Below are 19,175 nucleotides of genomic sequence, written 5' to 3' on the forward strand. Positions count from 1 at the left end.
CCCGACACCCTGACCCCGACACCACACCCCGACCCCGACCTCCCGACCCCGAAACAGCACCCCGGCCCCGACACGGCACCCCGACACCGACAAGACACCCCGACCCCCGACACTCCCGAAAAGGTGTTCTTTGGCCTTCCAGAGGCCGACGGGGTCATATATTTGTGAATTATTAGTTAGGTCATATATTTTTCGATTTTCTTATGAAAAACATCATATATAATTGTGTTGATCGTGTAGTTTTAAATGTGCAGTTGTTTCATCACTGCGAGGTTTGGTGTTCGACGACCTCGCCGTGCGTTTGACGAGCTCTGCCCCTTCATTCGTGGGTGAGCACAAATGACAAGTCCTCCTCCCCCATTAATTATTTGATCTATTCCGATGAAACTTGATAGCTAGCTATATATGTGTCTTGAATCATCAGTATGCGTAACCAATATGTGTCTCCCGTTCGAAAGCGTCATAGTTACAAATATGCATGCATTTGCATATTTATAACCTTGATTCTTTCGAATTGTCTAACGCTATCCATGGACAGCCCGAGTATGTGTAGATTGGGTTCGTTTTCCCATATGCTTTGCTCCGGATCCGACGCATAAATTTCGTCAGTGCCTCCCCTGTTGTTCTCCGGGTACACATCCTCTCTGTTTATTGCAGAGACGTGTATCAGGAGAACAGCGGGGAGGTGCTGCCGAAATTTTGCGTCGAATCCGGGGCATAGCATGGGAAAATGAACCCAATCTACACATACACGGGTGGGATTAGGACCTATCATTACCTATTAGAGTGTAGGTTGCATGGACGTAATAAAATTGACAAAGTAGATCAACTAATGAATATATACATGGTGAATTACATATATAATTGTTGTGTGTCCAGTAGCTCTGAAAGTCAAGATGAGTGACCGTGCGTGGATGTATACCGGTCACACTGGTCAGAACAAATGGAGCGCTGAATGGTTCACAAAAACCAAGGGGTTTGTGCAAGCCGCATTTGCAAATGGCCAAAAGAAAACCTGGTGCCCCTGTTTCCGGTGCGGCAATTGGGAAAAGAAGACAGAGGCTGAAATGGGCAAACACCTGCAGAAGAGTGGTTTTACGCCCGATTATACGGTGTGGACATTTCATGGTGAGTCTGCCCAACGTGACCGAGCTGAGGTGGATCGTCGTCGCACCGACGAGCATGGTACCGGGATGGAAAACATGGTGCAAGACTATGATGATGCTCGGGATTCGGACGAGGAGATGGAGGAATCTGCAAAGGCCTTCAATGAAATGTTGGAGTCTTCAAAACGTCCGCTCCACGAGCACACTGAGCTTTGTCAGTTGGATGCCATCTCACAAGTAATGGCTCTGAAGGCTTAGTTCAACTTGGGCAGAGAATGCTATGACGCAATTATGACAGTATTTGGACGCTTTCTACCCAAAGGCCATGTAATGCCTGCAAACCTGTACCAGTCGGACAAAATCCTCCATGCACTGAAGATGCCCTATGAGAAGATACATGCTTGTGAGAAAGGATGTGCCTTATTTAGGCTTGACTATGCGGACTTGAACTATTGCCCCATTTGCAAGTCTTCCAGGTATATTGTGGTAGACAACGGTATGGGTGAGAAGACACAGACCAAAATCCCCGTTAGTGTTCTTCGGTATATGCCAATCGTACCAATACTTCAACGTCTTTTCATGGTCGAAAAGACGGCCAGACAGATGACATGGCACAAAACAGGCAAAAGAACCGAACTAGATGCATATGGGAATCTGATGATGGTACACACATCGGATGGTGTTGCGTGGAAAAAGTTTGATGAATTACATGCTGACAAAGCGGCAGATCCGAGGCATCCTCGAGTCGGCATCAGCACGGATGGGTTCAGTGTGTTTGGTATGACGGCAGCCCAATACATTTGTTGGCCCGTATTTGTCTTTCCACTCAATCTCCCCCCCGGACAGATTATGCAAAGAAAGAACATTTTCCTGACGTTGATAATTCCAGGACCCAACTATTCGGGGAAAAATATGAATGTGTACATGCAGCCGCTTAAGGACGAATTGCAAGAAGCCTGGGATAATGGGTTCAAGACATACGACGCCTTTAGCAAACGGAACTTCATAATGCGTGTCTGGTACATGTACTCGATGCATGACTTGCCGGCGTATGCGCTATTTGTTGGCTGGTGTGTGCATGGAAGGTTCCCGTGCCCCACATGCAAGGGAGCTCTTGAGTTTCGTTGGCTTCAGGCCGGTCGCAAGTTTTCTTGCTTCGACATGCATAGACAGTTCCTGGATCCTCGCCATAAGTTCAGGAAAGACAAGAAGAACTTCATCAGGGGTAGAGTTGTCAAAAACTCTGCACCACCTGCATTGACAGGCCAACAGACCCTGGATCGGTTAAACGCTCTCAAGCCAGATCCACAACGTCCAGGGTACTTCAAGGGGTATAATACTAAGCACGCGTGGACTCACAAAACATGCTTATGGGATCTGCCTTACTTCAAAGACCTCCTGTGCCCACACAACATCGACGTGATGCACACTGAGAAGAATATCGCCGAGGCACTTTTTGGTACATTGTTCGGCATAGATGGGAAGTCAAAGGATAATACTAAGGCTAGAGTCGATCTGGAGGCGCTATGTGATAGGCCGTTACAAAACATGAAAGAACCGAAAGGAAAGCAGAACTGGACGAAGCCAAAGGCATGGTTCAATCTTGGAAGGCCAGCTATGAGGGAAATTCTCTTGTGGGTGCAACAGCAGTTGATGTTCCCCGATGGGTATGCAGCGAATCTAAAGAGGGGAGCGAATCTTGATAAACTAAAGATATTTGATCTCAAGAGTCATGATTGGCACATATGGATTGAGCGGGTAATGCCGGTGATGTTGCGTGGCTTCATCCCTGAGGATGAATGGCTAGTACTTGTAACGCCCTCGATGCAGCTATATCTCCCACGTGTCGAAGCACGACTTAGAGGCATAACCGCATTGAAAGCAATGTCGCAAGTGAGGTAATCTTCGCAAACAACCCATGTAATACAATAAGGGAAAAGATACATAGTTGGCTTACAATCGCCACTTCACACAATACATGAATAAAACATTACATCATCCAAATACAATCAAGGTCCGACTACGGAACCAAAATAAAAGAAGAACCCCAAATGCGACAAGGTCCCCGATTGACCCCAACTGGGCTCCACTACTGATCAACTAGAACGAAACAACACAAAGGACAAGATCTTCATCGAGCTCCTCCTGAGCTTGGTTGCGTCATCTGCACGGACTCATCGGCACCTGCAAGCTGGTTTTGGAAGTATCTGTGAGTCACGAGGACTCAGCAATCTCATACCCTCGCTATCAAGACTATTTAAGCTTATGGGTAAGGTAAAGGTATGAGGTGGAGCTGCATCAAGCGACTAGCATATATGGTGGCTAAACATACGCAAATGAGAGCGAGAAGAGAAGGCAAAGCACGATCGAGAAACTATGATCAAGAAGTGATCCTAGAACAACCTACGTCAAGCATAACTCCAACACCATGTTCACTTCATGGACCCCGCCGAGAAGAGACCATCATGGTTACACACGCGGTTGATGCATTTTAATTAAGGTCAACTTCAGGTTTTCTACAACCGGACATTAACAAATTCCCATCTGCCCATAACCGCGGGCACGGCTTTCGAAAGTTCAAAACCCTGCAGGGGAGTCCCAACTTAGCCCATCACAAGCTCTCACGGTCAACGAAGGATATTCCTTCTAGCGGGAAGACCCGATCAGACTCGGAATCCCGGTTACAAGACATTTTGACAAGGCAAAACTAAACCAGCAACATCGCCCAAATGTGCTGACAAATCCCGATAGGAGCTGCACATATCTCTTTCTCAGGGCACACTCAGATTGTCCTAGATACGGGTAGTCCAGCCCAGAGTTGCCCCTGGTGGCCACCGGCAGCTGACAGGTGGACCAACACTCAGAGGAGCACTGGCCCGGGGGGTTAAAATAATGATGACCCTTGAGTCTACAGAACCCAAGGAAAAGAAAAGGGCTAGGTGGCGAATGGTAAAATCAATATTGGGCATTGCTGGAAGAGTTTTATTCAAGGCGAACTGTCAAGGGGTTCCCATTATTACCCAACCGCGTAAGAAACGCAAAATCCGGGAACATAACACCGATATGACGGAAACTAGGGCGGCAAGAGTGGAACAAAACACCAGGCATAAGGCCGAGCATTCCACCCTTTACCAAGTATATAGATGCATTAATTAAATAAGATATATTGTGATATCCCAACAAGTAAACATGTTCCAACAAGGAACAACATCTCCATGTTCCAACAAGGAACAAACTTCAATCTTCACATGCAACTAACAACGCTATAAGAGGGGCTGAGCGAAGCGATAACATAGCCAATCAACGGTTTGCTAGGACAAGGTGGGTTAGAGGCTTGGTTCACAGTATGGGAGGCATGATAAGCAAGTGGTAGGTATCGTAGCATAGGCATTGCAAAGAGCGAGCAACTAGGAAGCAAAGATAGAAGTGATTTCGAGGGTATGGTCATCTTGCCTGAAATCCCGCAAGGAAGAAGAACGAGTCCATGAAAAAGACACACGGACGTAGTCGAACGGGTCCTCACAAACGCGACGTTCTCGGAACCAACCCGAAGAAGCAACACCGGAAAGAAGCACACAACATAGTAAACAACCAACACATGAACATGGCACGATGCGCAAACAAGTATGATGCATGTCCGGTTTAATGAGGCATGGCATGGCAAAGTGCACAAACAACCCTACAAATTAAGTGGAGCTCAATATGCAACTCCGTTGCATATTGACGAAACACCACATTTAAGTTATTTAATTAGATCTCGTTTATGTACCCAACAATATTAAATGTTGTTAAACATGGCAAGAGGGTGAAGCAAAGAAAACTACCTATCTAGGCAAGTTTAAATGAGGCCGGAAGCAACGAACACAATTCCGGAAAACTCCTCATGAGCATATTATAGATTTGGTACTGTTCTACCCTAAACAATATTTTAGAGTTGTTAAACATGCAAAGTAAAGTCACCATGTTAAACTAGGCATTTTTCTACCCCATTTACATATAAAGTTTATTAGGTTTGGAGCTACGGTTATTTAGTTATGAATTAAATCATTTTAGCATGGCATAGGAGCAAATTTAACCAAACATCATTTTAAATATTTTAAACATGGATGAAAATGACATATTATGAAACTATATGAAATTCTAAGCATTTTACATATTTAAACCATTTTAATCCGAAGCACGGTTCATGAGTTATTAAATGCATGAACTTTAGGGGCTTTTTTTGTAAAACTGCACTCTCTGGATAAATAGCAAATTCGCAGAACAGGGAAAAAACGTGATACGGGCCAAATCTGGCTGGCCCAACAGTGCACAGGGGCTCGGGTGTTCGCTCACCCATGGGCTGAGGCCCGACTGGAAGCAGAGGAGGCCGCTGGCTGGGCCAGATCTGGAGTCCAGCAGGTGACTCACGCGCGTGGTGGCCGTGTGCTTGATGCAGCGCTGCTGCATCTCGCTGAAGAAGAACGGCAGTGGCGCCATGGCAACAAGAGGCAGGAGGTCGCAGCGGCGGGGCTCTTCCCGGCCAGATCGCGCCTGAACCCGCGGGAACAAAGCGAGGGCGCACAGATCCACGTAGGAGGAGATGAAGCAGGGGCTTGAGGCGACGAGCTTGAACGAGGCTGTTGTTGCCTGAAGAAAAGACGGAGAATTTAGAGAGAAACAGGGGAAGGGAAGGAGAGAGAGACGCCGTGGGATGGCAAAGGCCTGACGGGGCGACCTGAATGCTCACCGACGAGGTCAGCAGCTGCAGGATCGTGATGAGGAAGGGGCGCCGGCGGTCAGAAGGGGCCCGAGGCGTTGGTTGGAGGTCCCATGCGGACAGGAGGCTCCTGGAAGGCGTCTGCTTGGAGCTCCCACGGCAAGCGAGGCGGAGGGCGTCGGGAACGGAGCAGATTTGGCGAGGGGAGGCGGAGCAGAGGCAAGCCGGCGGCATCCGGATCCTCTTGGCAGCCTTGGCGTTCGTCCATGGAGGTCCCCTGTCCAAAGGAAACGAGCAGAGGGATGAGCAGAGGGAGAGGAACCCAGAGAGGGAAAAGAAGGGGAAGGGGAACTGGGTAGCGGTCTTGTTCTTGTCGCCGGTGGTGGTCGCCGGCAGCAGGTCGAGCTCCTGCTCAAGGAAGGAGGCGCGCGAGGGGCTGGGCTGCTTGGTTGGTCGGGGATGCAAAACGAGGAGGTGGTTGGTTTGGCCAGGTGGGGTGGATGGATTCGATCGGGGATCCCGAGGAAGGGGGAGACCAGGTGGAGCTAGTGGCGGCGGAGAGGAGGATGGATGGGACATGATCCCTAATTCCTAGGGTTGCCCATTATATACGCTGGTGGGTTAGGTTAGGGGCTAACGGAACCCTTCGATCATAAATGGACGGTCGGGAAAAATAGGCTAGGGAGCCCAAATAAGAAAACGGAGACATTTTGTAGATGTTTGGGGATGATCCGGATCCAACGGTGACGAAAGTCCGGTTCGGGTCCGGGACAACTCTCGGACGCGCGCGCGAGGAGGGCCGCGGGCTGACGAGAGAGGTTAGATTGGGTCTGGCGGATTGTGAAGAGCGGGTTGGTCTGAGAGAAGAGGGGAGAGATGCAGCCCGGCACGGTTTCCGAAGACCGAAAACGTCCGACGTTAGACCGGTTATACTGTCGCTATAGTTATCCGTTGGGGCATCAAACGATCTCCGAATGCGACGAAACTTGATAGGCGGTCTATCTACACTATAATAAGACCACACGTCAACTCTCATCCTATTCCGAGAACATTTTCCGGCCACTTATAAAATACTATTTCGGACATGCCGCGGGCGCGTGCAAGTGTTTCTGGGCTCAAAACGGACAACGGAGAGAACGAGGAGGCCGGGACGGATGCAAGTTTTGAAAACATGATGATGCAATGCACATGATGACATGATAAGATGCAACACGCAAGCAAATGACATGACAACGTCAGCGAATAACTGGAAGACACCTGGCACATCGGTCTCGGGGCGTCACAGTACTGGCAGAACTCAGCTATTTCTTCCGTGTTCTTTGTGCGAAAGAACTATCGCCTGGCATGCTAGAAGAAATGGAAGAGTTGGCGCTAGAGTTGATCTGCAAGTTAGAGAAGATCTTTCCACCGGGCTTCTTTAATCCAATGCAGCATTTGATTTTGCATCTCCCGACCGAGGCAAGATTGGGGGGGCCCGTGCAAAACCGTTGGTGCTACCCAACTAAGAGGATGCAGAAGACGCTTCGAGAAAAATGTAAAAATAAACGTAGAATTGAAGCATCGATGGCTGAGGCATTCATCACAGAGGAGGCGGCAAACTTCGTAACAGCGCACTACGAAGCCAAAAATCGTCATTTGCATAATCCGAAGCCTCGGTACAATGCTGACGAGCCTAAAAAGGGTGGATCCAACCTCAGCCTATTCAAAGGGAATCTCGCACCAGCTAGTGTTTCACATCCAGTATCTTTGGATAACGAAGAATGGCGGACCATTTCGTTGTATATCTTCAACAACCTGATAGAAGTGCGGTCGTACATCGAGTAAGTTCTCGGTACATTGTTTCGCAACTTCTATTTCCTTTGAACTGCTCTTATTCCTGGATATGTCATACAGTCGATACGTCGCCATATTCTCATATGGAGCAGAGATCCAAAAGGATTCCGTCGAAGAGTATGAGCTTCTCGCAAAGCAAGGAGGCGGCTATCCCGGTTTCATCTCTTGGTTCAAACAAACGGTAATTTCTATTAGACAATTTCATTTCATTCGCTAATTTGTGCATAATGCAACAATCCTTTCATATTAAACTTGTAGGCTAATTCAGAGTCTATGGACGCCGAATTGAGACAAGTCGCTAATGGTTTTGACTATAAGGTCCGTTCATTTGACAAGTACGACATCAACGGGTATCGCTTTCGTACCTATGGCAAAGAGCTATCTATGGCCAACCGAAAGTCTACAAATTGTTGTGTATCTTCTATCGGCGAAGGAGGTACCGAGTATTATGGGAGAGTGGAAGAAATTTATGAACTTCTTTTCTATGGTGAAAACCCACCGAATGTCGTAGTCTTCAAATGTTATTGGTTTCAGCCGAAGGAGACTAGAAGGACTCATGAACATATAGGGCTAGTTGAAATCAACCAAAGCACCCATTTAGATGTTCCTGATGTCTATATTACGGCTCAACAGGCGACCCAAGTATTCTATCTACCGTGGGCCTGCCAAACTAATCCAAATCTGAAAGGTTGGGATGTCGTTTATGAAGTGCCGCCACGTGCTAGACTTTCTCCCCCAAAGGAAGAGGATTATGAACCTCACATTAACCCAGACACATATGAAGGAGAATTCTTCCAAGAGACACGTCTTTCCAAAAAGTGTTTCAAGAACCGCTATACTTCACCCCAAAACATTGAAGTAGACAGCGACAATGAATCCGACATCACCCCAGAGGAGGAACAAGAAGAGCCGGAACAAGAAGAGGTTACTGCTGCGGATGACCTGTCAATGCTTGACCGATTACGTCAAGGTGGCCTTGCACATGTTGATGCCAATGAACCCTGTGAGCCCATCATTGATTATAGTGATGATGACGATTATGCATTTATTGATGATACTGATCGAGATTATTAGTAGTGTCAGGTATTCAATTTTTTTATGTCGTACTTGATGATGATACACTTAAGTGATATACATATTATTATTCATGTCGGTACTTTTTTTTATGTTGTACTAAATTCGTTTATTCTTTGTCATGGCAGGTGTTGAAAGATGGTGGGCACTGGTCGGGAGCGGGCCGAGGCCCCTTCTTCGTCGGCGCGTGGTGCGAGGCCTTCCATTCCACACGCACCTCTCCGCCGAGCTTTGCTGGACAGTATGGCGACACCGCCGGGCCCTTCTTCGTCAACCGCGGTGCCCAGCAGGGGACGAGGTAAGAAGAAGAGAGGAGGTGGAGCACGTGGTCGCGGGAGAGGAGGTAGGGTGACTCTTACGGCGCCTTCCTCGCCGCCGCCCCCAGCTGTTTCACCCGAGCACGTGACTGCTAGGGTGGACTCGTCTGAGAAGGAGGCTGCACGGACTCCGGTCCATGGGTCTTCGGCCCATGAGCCTCGGGTCAACGGGCCTTTGACCCACGAGACTTGGGCCCACGAGACCCTGGAGGAGCACACATCTGGATGGGGTACCTGGTCGGGTCAGCCTGAGGAGCCGAGTGGCCACGTTGATGATGGCGGGGAGCCGAGTGGCCATGCTGATGATGGCGGGGAGCCGACTGATGAGGAGGGGGAGGAGGGGGGCAATGTCTACCAGCGTGGTGCTACACGGCTCCCGTCCGTGCCGGCGACTCGCGAGCAGAGGCGGTTGATTTTCCCTGATGGTGAGAGGTAAGTGCATTTAATCTTTTTGTACCTTCTGCATTCACGTTTCTTCAAATAACTGATGTGTTGGCCTTGTCATGCTGCAGGGGTTGGGACCACCATGAAAGTGTCCGCCGGCCCAACTCCGTCCTTGGAGTTCTGATTCGGCAAAACTTCCCGGGGTTTGTCACGTTGCCTGGTGAGGGTCGGCTTCCAGAGGTTGGATTGACTTGGGAGCACTACTTGGCTGCCCCAACCCCGCCGGGTGAGATTATCGACGGTGTCTTGTGCAAGACGAGGGCAGACATCGTGATCAGAAAGTTTTGGGTAATTGCTCCTTTACACAACTAAAAATCTTCAACTAGCTAGTTATTAATTGTACTAATCAATATTGTCTCATTTGATTGCAGACATTCTACAGGTGTGAGGAGGGATACGAGGAGGAGGCGGATCATGTTATCCACAAGGAGTGCAAGCGCCTACTTCAGAACTTACGGCATGAGGTTCGGGTGCAGGCTGTTCGAGACTACTACGCCGGGCGTGGTATCAAGAATCCCAAGCAGGAGTGCCGCGATAAGTTCTTGAGTAAGGAGAAGTACATGAAAGTAATTCTTAAGGCCTTGTACTTACTTCCTTCATTTAGTAATTCATAGCCGTAGCGCTCAAGTTTCTATTTGCTAACTTAGGTCCCTCCGAGATGGTGTGCGGATCGGATGGATTGTTGGGAGGTGTTGGTCAATGCGTGGTGCTCAAAAGAATGGCTGGCCACCCACAAAGATGCCAAGGACAAACGTGCCCAAACGGAAGGTGTGCCACACCACCAAGGCAGCTCCAACTTATTTCAGTACGGGCGGAACTGGGTATGTGGTTTGCTTCATGATTCATGCAATTCATTCATCATGCTAGCTTTAGCCCTTTAATTACTAATTTACTTTGTTTCTCGCTTTCAGGCATGCTACAATAAGGCGGATAAGGTGCCAGAGGTGTACGACCTGTATGCCATGGCCCACACTGGCCCTTACAAGAAAGTCAAGGCATTCTCTACGTCTGACCTCGATGATCCAAAGAACTTCACCAACATCTCCGCCCACGACAAGCTCGTGCAATATAGAGATCAGGGGAAGGCGAGGAAAGGGGAGGACTTTAACCCGAGCCAGGGTCCCATTGATACAGAGCTGCTGATGATATCTGGTGGTGGGAGGTCCCATGGCTCCATAGCCATGGGAGATGGCCTTATCCGTTGTCCTAGCACTCTCCCGGAGATCAAGGCGCGCCAGTCGAGCTCCGCTCCTGAGATAAGGCCTCGTGAACGGCCAGTCCAACTCGCCTTCAAGGTTAGTTATACGTACTCAGCTATCTTTCTCCATTACATTTTGTGCGCTTCCATCAATGATTACAAATGGTCATGTGAGTGGTGTTGCAGGCTGCTATACGGAGTGAGAGAGACAGAATGGAGAAACTTCTGGCGGAGGCGGCGGAGAGGCAGTGGGAGTTGGAGGAGAGGACGACAAGGATGTTGGAGGAGGAGAGGGCACGGAATGACATGCAGGCAAGGGCCATGTACGAGCTCCTTGTGGTAAGTTTCTTCTGCAGATTACTTGCTAGTCTTAACATTTGAGTCTCATTACTAACTAGTATGACTGTTGTGAAAACCAAATGTGCAGTCTGTGTGCGAGAAGTCTGGTCAGACCGCTCCGCCGATGCCAGTGATTGCTCCTGGGAGCACGGTGAGTTTAATTTGAATGGACATTACTTGCTAGTCTTAACATTTGAGTGTCATAATGCTAACAAGACATTGGAAATGATCTTTGGTGTAGCTTAACTCCAGAAACGCATCGCATGATCCTTCTCCAGCTACCGGCGCGAGCCAGCCCGCTCCTACATCTCCGTGATCACGGTAAGTTTCTCTAGTGTTTTGCTTAACAAATGCATAAAGACCTAGACTTAGCTTTATTTTCTCCAATATGCTTACCATAATGACCTAGAGTTAGCTTCTTTTCCTCCAAAATGACTTAATAAGCTTATTGACCTCATAAACCATCCATTCTACCTAAGTTAGCTCTAAAATGACTTATTTTACCTTAGTTAGCTTACAAATGATCCAATTTATCCAAGTTAGCTAAAAAACGATACATTTTACCTTAGTTAGCTCAAAAACGTGGCATTTCACCTTAGTTATCTCATAAAAGACCCATTTCAACTAAGTTAGCTCCAAAATGATCAATTTCACCTAGGTTAGCTCATAAACGACCCATTTCACCTAGGTTACCTCATAAACGACCCATTTGACCTATGTTAGCTCATAAATGACCCGTTTCACCTAGGTTAGCTCAACTTCATCCTCAGAATTTTCAGAATCCAATTCCTCCACCAATCCATCCTCATAAGCTTACTGACCTCATAAACCATCCATTTTACCTAAGTTAGCTCTAAAACAATATGTACTTAGCTTACTTATGTCAAAAATTGCATAATTAACTTAGTTAGCTCATAAACGATCCATTTTACCTAAATTAGCTCTAAAATGACTCATTTTACCTTAGTTAGCTTATAAGTGATCCAATTTATCCAAGTTAGCTCTAAAATGACCCATTTTACGTAGATTAGCTCCTAAATGATCCATTTTACCTACATTAGCTTTAAAATGACCCATTTCACCTAGGTTAGCTCCAAAATGACCCATTTCACCTAGGTTAGCTCCAAAATGACCCATCTTACCTAGGTTAGTTTATAAATGATCCAGTTTATCCAAGTTAGCTCTAAAATGACCCAATTTACCTAGAGTAGCTCCTAAATGATCCATTTCACCTAAGTTAGCTAAAAACGATCCATTTCACCTAAATTAGCTCTTAAATGATCCATTTCACCTAAGTTAGCTCAAAAATGATCCATTTCACCTTAGTTAGCTCAAAACGTGACATTTCACCTTTGTTAGCTCATAAACGACCCATTTCAACTAAGTTAGCTCAAAAACGATCCATTGCACCTTAGTTAGCTCAAAAACTATCCATTTCACCTTAGTTAGCTCAAAAACGATGCCCTTCACCTTAGTTAGCTCATAAACATCCCATTTCAACTAAGTTAGCTCATAAATGATCCATTTCAACTAAGTTAGCTCATAAACAACCCATTTCAACTTAGTTAGCTCATAAATGATCCACTCCACCTAAGTTAGCTCATGAATGATCCATTCCACCTAAGTTAGGTCATAAATGACATATACTTCTTGTTCTAGTCTTCTTCTTGTTCTATTCACCTATTTCTAACTTTCTTATTTACCATTTTGCAGATTTCACTCACTTCATGGAAGCTAGCTTGCTATGATGGAGTGCTTGCTTTTTCTTTGCTAAAACTTTGCATTGTATCTAGCTTGCTATGATAGAACTTGCTATGTTGATGAAACTTTGCTATGTAATATGTATATGGAACAATGTGTATGGATGGAACTTGATGGAACTTGCTATGTTGATAAAACTTTGCTATGTCATATGTATATGGAATTATGTGCTGGAGTGATATGTTTGCTATTAAATATATCTATATATGTCATATATATTTGCTGTGAAAATTGTTGGATTAAGAAAAAACAGAAAAAAGAGACAATATGCAGGCTCTTTGCCATCTGCCACCGACGGCAAAGGGCTCTTTGCCATCAGCAACGGACGGCAAAGAGGCCACGTGGCAGGCAACTGTGCTTCCTGGGAGGCTGACCAATTTGGTCAGTTTGCCTACAGTGGCTGACGGCAAAGGCTTTGCCGTCGGCGGCGGACGGCAAAGGCCTGCCGTGTAGTGACGTCGGCTGACATCACTCGGCGGACGGCAAAGGCCTTCCAAAGTTTGCCGTCAGCGGCGGACGGCAAAGGCCTGCCGTTAACCACCTAACGGAGTAACACCGCATTTATTGTCGTCTGCACTCTTTGCCGTCCGCTGCTGATGGCAAAGGCTCCTTTGCCGTCAGCCTCCCGAAGCAGACGGCAAAGTACCTCTTTGCCGAACCTTACTTTGCCGTCACCTTTTGCCGTCCGCGGCGGACGGCAAAGACCTTTTCCGTCAGCCATCCATGCCTTTGCCGTCTGCCGTGGCAAATGGCAAAGTAGCTGATTCCTGATCTTTACCTGATGACCATGTCAATGCTATCTCGAAGCATGTCTGTGCTACTCCGATCATCGATAAGAGCATTTGAAGCACAATGCTAAATTCTCTTTATCAATTATCCAAACACCATTGTATGGGTAATGTCATGAAATTTCTTCCCCCTTTCCTAAAGGGGTTTCTACGTTATATCATGTCATGGATATCATGCTCTGCTTGTCCTTGGGAAGGATATACCCCTAAAATATGTGTTTAAACACATTTTCCTTTCCATTGTTCTGTTTAATCTAATGATCACCTTTTCCTTTCCATTATTTTGTTTAACCTTTCTAGTGATCTATATGATCTAAGCAGTAATATTCTTATGCTTATGAAAACACCTTGGTGTACAACCGTGTCAGTAAGACCCTATTGCTTTTGTTGATGGCATTCCGGTAACCACTGATGGACGAGAACTTTGCCTAGGTCCGCCTCGTTTCAACGAGCAGGAAAATGGTTCTCTTCGTCCCTCGCCCTTCGTACCGACGTTGTTGCTGACATAACTGACATGCTACCCTCTGACATGCCTTGCTTTCACGACACCGCTCCTCCTACTTTTAACCCACATGGTGGGGTCATAACCCACAGTTCCACATGATCGAAACCTGACTCTCCGGTATACCCTTGTTTCTAAAAGTTATTCCTCATGCTTGGCTTTGTATGTAATTCACGAGCCACCTTCCGAGAGATCATCAATTCAGACACAATACTTATTCCTGATGCTCTGAAACCCTTTCACACTCTGTTTCAGGCCAAGAATGATTGCCTACCCACTTGAAACTTCTTATTGCACCTTCTTGCTTTGCTCTCGATGTCTTTCTTTAATTTCAACTTGAGAGATACATCTATGCCTCGTACACAGAGATAGCCCCCAGGTACCTAACAGGTGTTGAGCTCCGCCCTTCCTGAGTTTTTCCCCTTATCTTTTTCGTAAGTACAATGATGACCTGAAGGAAGAATGACAAACTTTGTCATGATGCCCTGAAGTAGAGAAATGAAGACATCAAGGAAAGGGATCGACTTCCTCGAGAAGAGCAACCAAGAATGAGAAGATCCGTTAGATTTTTGTAGCCAAACTCCTCCCCCCCTGTTCTACCTCTTAAATCTCGAGACGAGATTTCTTATAGTGGAGGAGATTTGTAACACCCCCAGTGTCATGCTAAAGTGACCTCACACTAATGGTGCCATGTCATCAAGATTAACTAAGTCAAATTGCCATTTGATAAAAATCAAAGCCATTTTCAAATTTAAAATAAAGTCAAATAAATTATTTCTGCAAACAGTAAATCCAAAATGTTCATAATATTGAAAAATTCATTAACTAATTTTCAAGAATAAACACTTAATTTGCATTCCCCAAATGCCCTTAGGAAATTAATAAGTGGTCCAACATCACATAACTTGGCCATTTTGAATTCTAAAAAATAATTATCCTTTTCCAAATATTCTTGAGACTTGTGTGTGTTGCTCTGGAATTTTATGCAAAGTTTTATAATTAGAAGAATTTCACTAAACTTTTTAGAGGACAATAGCTACTTATAATTTCATAAAAAAGAAATAGAAAGAACCATTGAACACTTTTGGCCCATTTAGCAAAGGAAGAAGGCCCAGCCCACCTCTACTTCATCCCCTCTGTTCGGTACAGGAAACAAGAAGGGTGTGGCACGCATCCATGGCGCCATTGGATGGCCGCCACGAGCCCCCCCTCGGCTTATAAGGCAGCCTCCTGGAACCCTAGCTCGCCCTCGTACGATCCACTCTCTTTCCCCATCGAGCCGCCTCCTCCTTGGCACAGAATCGAGTGCGGGGGCTCGCGCGGTGGCCGCGCCATCGTTGTTGTTGCCGCGGCCTATGAGTTCCCCGGCGCTTCTGGAGTTGTCCAGGAGGACCTCCACCCTCAACTTCATCTTTCCCGAGCAACGATTCGAGCTGGGACGGCCCGTGCGCTCGCCATCGACCTCGTCTTCAACGCGTACATCACCGCCATCTCACCGTCGATCCGCACTGCTCCGACCACCCCGGGCCTCGCCGTCAGCTCCTTCGGCCCCGTGGTGAGCTCCTCCTCCATCTTGCCCCTGTTTCCCATCCGATCCGACACCGTAGGCTGCTTGCCCCGTCATGCCCGGAGCTCCGCTCCCGCAGCCATGTCTAGCTGCCTATGCCCCATTGGCCGCGCCCAGGCAGCGCCCGTTACCGCCCGTGCCACTGACCGCCTCCCGTTGCTTCCGAGCGTGGCCGACGGCTCCCTGGCCATGTGCGTGTTGCTGCTGCTTTGCGCTGCCGATGCGTACTGTCACGGCTACCTGCTGGCGCTGCCGCTACTTGCACTGCTTCTACTCGCTCCCTCTACTACACACTGCTGCTTGATGTTTGCTGCTCCTCCCTACTCTGTTGCTCACTACTGCTGCGCTGGTTGCTAGCTACTAATGCCCTCGACGTCGTTGCGGCCTGCTGCTGCTTGTTACTGCTGGCCCTCGGCCTTCTGCGCGCACTCGTCGTATTGTGCCTCGGCCATGGCCGGCCGGACATACGTGCACACAAGCGTCCGGCGTTCTGCATATGCGTTGCTTGCTCATGTGCGTGCCTACAGCCAGCTACACTTTGGATTAGTACTAGCATTTGTTTAATGTTTGGTAAACTTAGTTGGCCCAATGACAAGTGGCCCCCTCTAGTTTAATTTAGTCTAGCTATTTTTATTAGCATATGTGACACTTACATGTGGGTCCCCTTGACCCTATTGACCATGTTGACTGGACCACCCTGGCCCTACTGTCATACACACAGACTAGGGCAGCATTAGGTGACAAAACTATATACAGTTTTTAATTCGAATTATTATATTTCATGAATTACAGAAAATCATTAAAATTTTAGAAAATCATATAAAATAATCCATAACTCGGATGAAAATACTTTATATATGGAAGTTGCTCAGAACGACGAGACGAATCCGGATACGCAGCCCGTTCGTCCGCCACACATCCCTAGCATAGCGAACACACAACTTTCCCCCTCCGGTTCATCTGTTCGAAAATGCAAAACACCGGGGATATTTTCTCGGATGTTTCCCCCCTTCACCGGTATCACCTCATACTGCGTTAGGTCACCCCTAGCACCGCGCATTGCCATGTTATGCTTTGTGTTGCTTTGTTTGCTCTGTTATTTATTGTGTTCCCCCTCCGTTACTTCTTTCCGGTAGACCCCGAGACCGCTGCCGATACCCCCGATCGACTATGGTGTTGATGACCCCTCCTTGCCAGAGCAACCAGGCAAGCCCCCCCTTTGATCATCAAATATCGCCTACTCTTCTCTCTACTGTTTGCATTAGAGTAGTGTAGCTTGTTACTGCTTTCCGTTAAACCTATTCTGATGCATAGCCTGTCATTGTTGTTAACTGTTGATACCTTACCTGCAATCCTAAATGCTTAGTATAGGATGCTAGTAATTCATCAGTGGCCCTACATTCTTGTCCATCTGTCATGCTATATTTATCGAGCCGTGATCACTCGGGAGGTGATCACGGGTATATACTTATACATATATATACTATACAGGTGGTGACTAAAGTCGGGTCGGCTCGTTGAGTACCCGCAAGTGATTCTGATGTGGGGGCTGAAGGGGCTGCGGCTCCATCCAGGTAGTGGTGGGCCTGAGTTCCCGACGGCCCCCGACTGTTACTTTGAGGCGGAGCGACATGGCAGGTTGAGACCACCTAGGAGAGAGGTGGGCCTGGCCCTGGTCGGCGTTCGCGGTTACTTCAAGATAACACGCTTAACGAGATCTTGGTATTTGATCTGAGTCTGGCCACTGGCCTATACGCACTAACCATCTACGCGGGGACAGTTATGGGCACTCGACGTCGTGGTATCAGCCGAAGCCTTCGTGACGTCAGCGACTGAGCGGCGCGCGCCGGATTGGACCGTAAGCCTGCACTTGTATTAAGGGGGCTAGTTCTGCTTCCGGTCGCGTACGCAACGTGCAGGTGTGCAATGGGTGATGGGCCCAGACCCCTGCGCCATAGGATTTAGACCGGCGTGCTGACCTCTCTGTTGTGATTAGGTAGGGCTGCGACGTGTTGATCTTCCGAGGCCGGGCATGACCCAAACAAGTGTGTCCGGACAAAGGGGATCGAGCGTGTTGGGAAATGTGGTGCACCCCTGCAAGGAAGTTAATCTATTCGAATAGCCGTGATCTTCGGTAACAGGACGACTTGGAGTTGTACCTTGACCTTATGACAACTAGAACCAGATACTTAATAAAACACACCCTTCCAAGTGCCAGATACAACCGGTGATCGCTCTCTCATAGGACGACGAGGGGAGGATCATCGGTTAGGATTATGCTATGCGATGTTACTTGGTGAACTTACCATCTACTCTCTTCTACATGCTGCAAGGTGGAGGCGGCCAGAAGCGTAGTCTTCGACAGGACTAGCTTTCTGTGACGCCCCCGATTCAACCGTACACTAATCATGCACGCAAATGTGTACGATCAAGATCAGGGACTCACGGGAAGATATCACAACACAACTCTACAAATAAAAGAAGTCATACAAGCATCATAATACAAGCCAGGGGCCTCGAGGGCTCGAATACAAGTGCTCGATCATAGACGAGTCAGCGGAAGCAACAATATCTGAGTACAGACATAAGTTAAACAAGTTGCCATAAGATGGCTAGCACAAACTGGGATACAGATCGAAAGAGGCGCAGGCCTCCTGCCTGGGATCCTCCTAACTACTCCAGGTCGTCATCAGCGGGCAGCACGTAGTAGTAGGCACCTCCGGTGTAGTAGGGGTCATCGTCGACGGTGGCGTCTGGCTCCTGAACTCCAACATCTGGTTGCGACAACCAGAAAGAAAGGAAAAGGGGAAAAAAGGGGGGAGAAAGCAACCGTGAGTACTCATCCACAGTACTCGCAAGCAAGGAACTACACTACATATGCATGGGTATATGTGTAAGGAGGCCATATCAGTGGACTGAACTGCAGAATGCCAGAATAAGAGGGGGATAGCTAATCCTGTCGAAGACTACGCTTCTGGCAGCCTCCGTCTTGCAGCATGTAGGAGAGAGTAGATTGAAGTCCTCCAAGTAGCATCTTCAAGTAGCATCTCATAGCATGATCCTACCCGGCGATCCCCTCCTCATATCCCTGAGGTAGAGCGACCACCGGTTGTATCTGGCACTTGGAAGGGTGTGTTTTATTAAGTATCCGGTTCTAGTTGTCATAAGGTCAAGGTACAACTCCAAGTCGTCCTGTTACCGAAGATCACGGCTATTCGAATAGATTAACTTCCCTGCAGGGGTGCACCACATAACCCAACACGCTCGATCCCATTTGGCCGGACACACTTTCCTGGGTCATGCCCGGCCGCGGAAGATCAACACGTCGCAGCCCCACCTAGGCAAAACAGAGAGGCCAGCACGCCGGTCTAAACCTAAGCGCACAGGGGTCTGGGCCCATCGCCCATAGCACACCTGCACGTTGCGAGGGCGGCCGGAAGCAGAACTAGCCCCCTTAATACAAGAGCAGGCTTACGTTCCAATCCGGCGCGCGCCGCTCCGTCGCTGACGTCTGAAGTGCTTCGGCTGATACCACGACGTCGGGATA

At 47.8% G+C, this 19,175-nt stretch overlaps 1 protein-coding gene across 1 annotated transcript in view; it reads right to left on the reverse strand.

The window, feature by feature from the left end:
- LOC119315817 (transcription factor GTE4-like) overlaps nt 1-6,384 on the reverse strand; it is a 20,128-nt gene extending 13,744 nt beyond the window's left edge. Inside the window, exons 1-2 of the mRNA XM_037590289.1 lie at nt 5,836-6,384; nt 5,390-5,735 (exon numbers count right to left, since the gene is read on the reverse strand). Of these exons, the coding sequence (XP_037446186.1) occupies nt 5,390-5,735; nt 5,836-6,384 (895 nt within the window). The remainder of the gene's footprint in view (nt 1-5,389; nt 5,736-5,835) is intronic.
- Between the last annotated feature and the right edge of the window lie 12,791 nt (nt 6,385-19,175).

This window comes from Triticum dicoccoides, chromosome 6A, assembly GCF_002162155.2.
Source record: "Triticum dicoccoides isolate Atlit2015 ecotype Zavitan chromosome 6A, WEW_v2.0, whole genome shotgun sequence".
NCBI lineage: Eukaryota > Viridiplantae > Streptophyta > Magnoliopsida > Poales > Poaceae > Triticum > Triticum dicoccoides.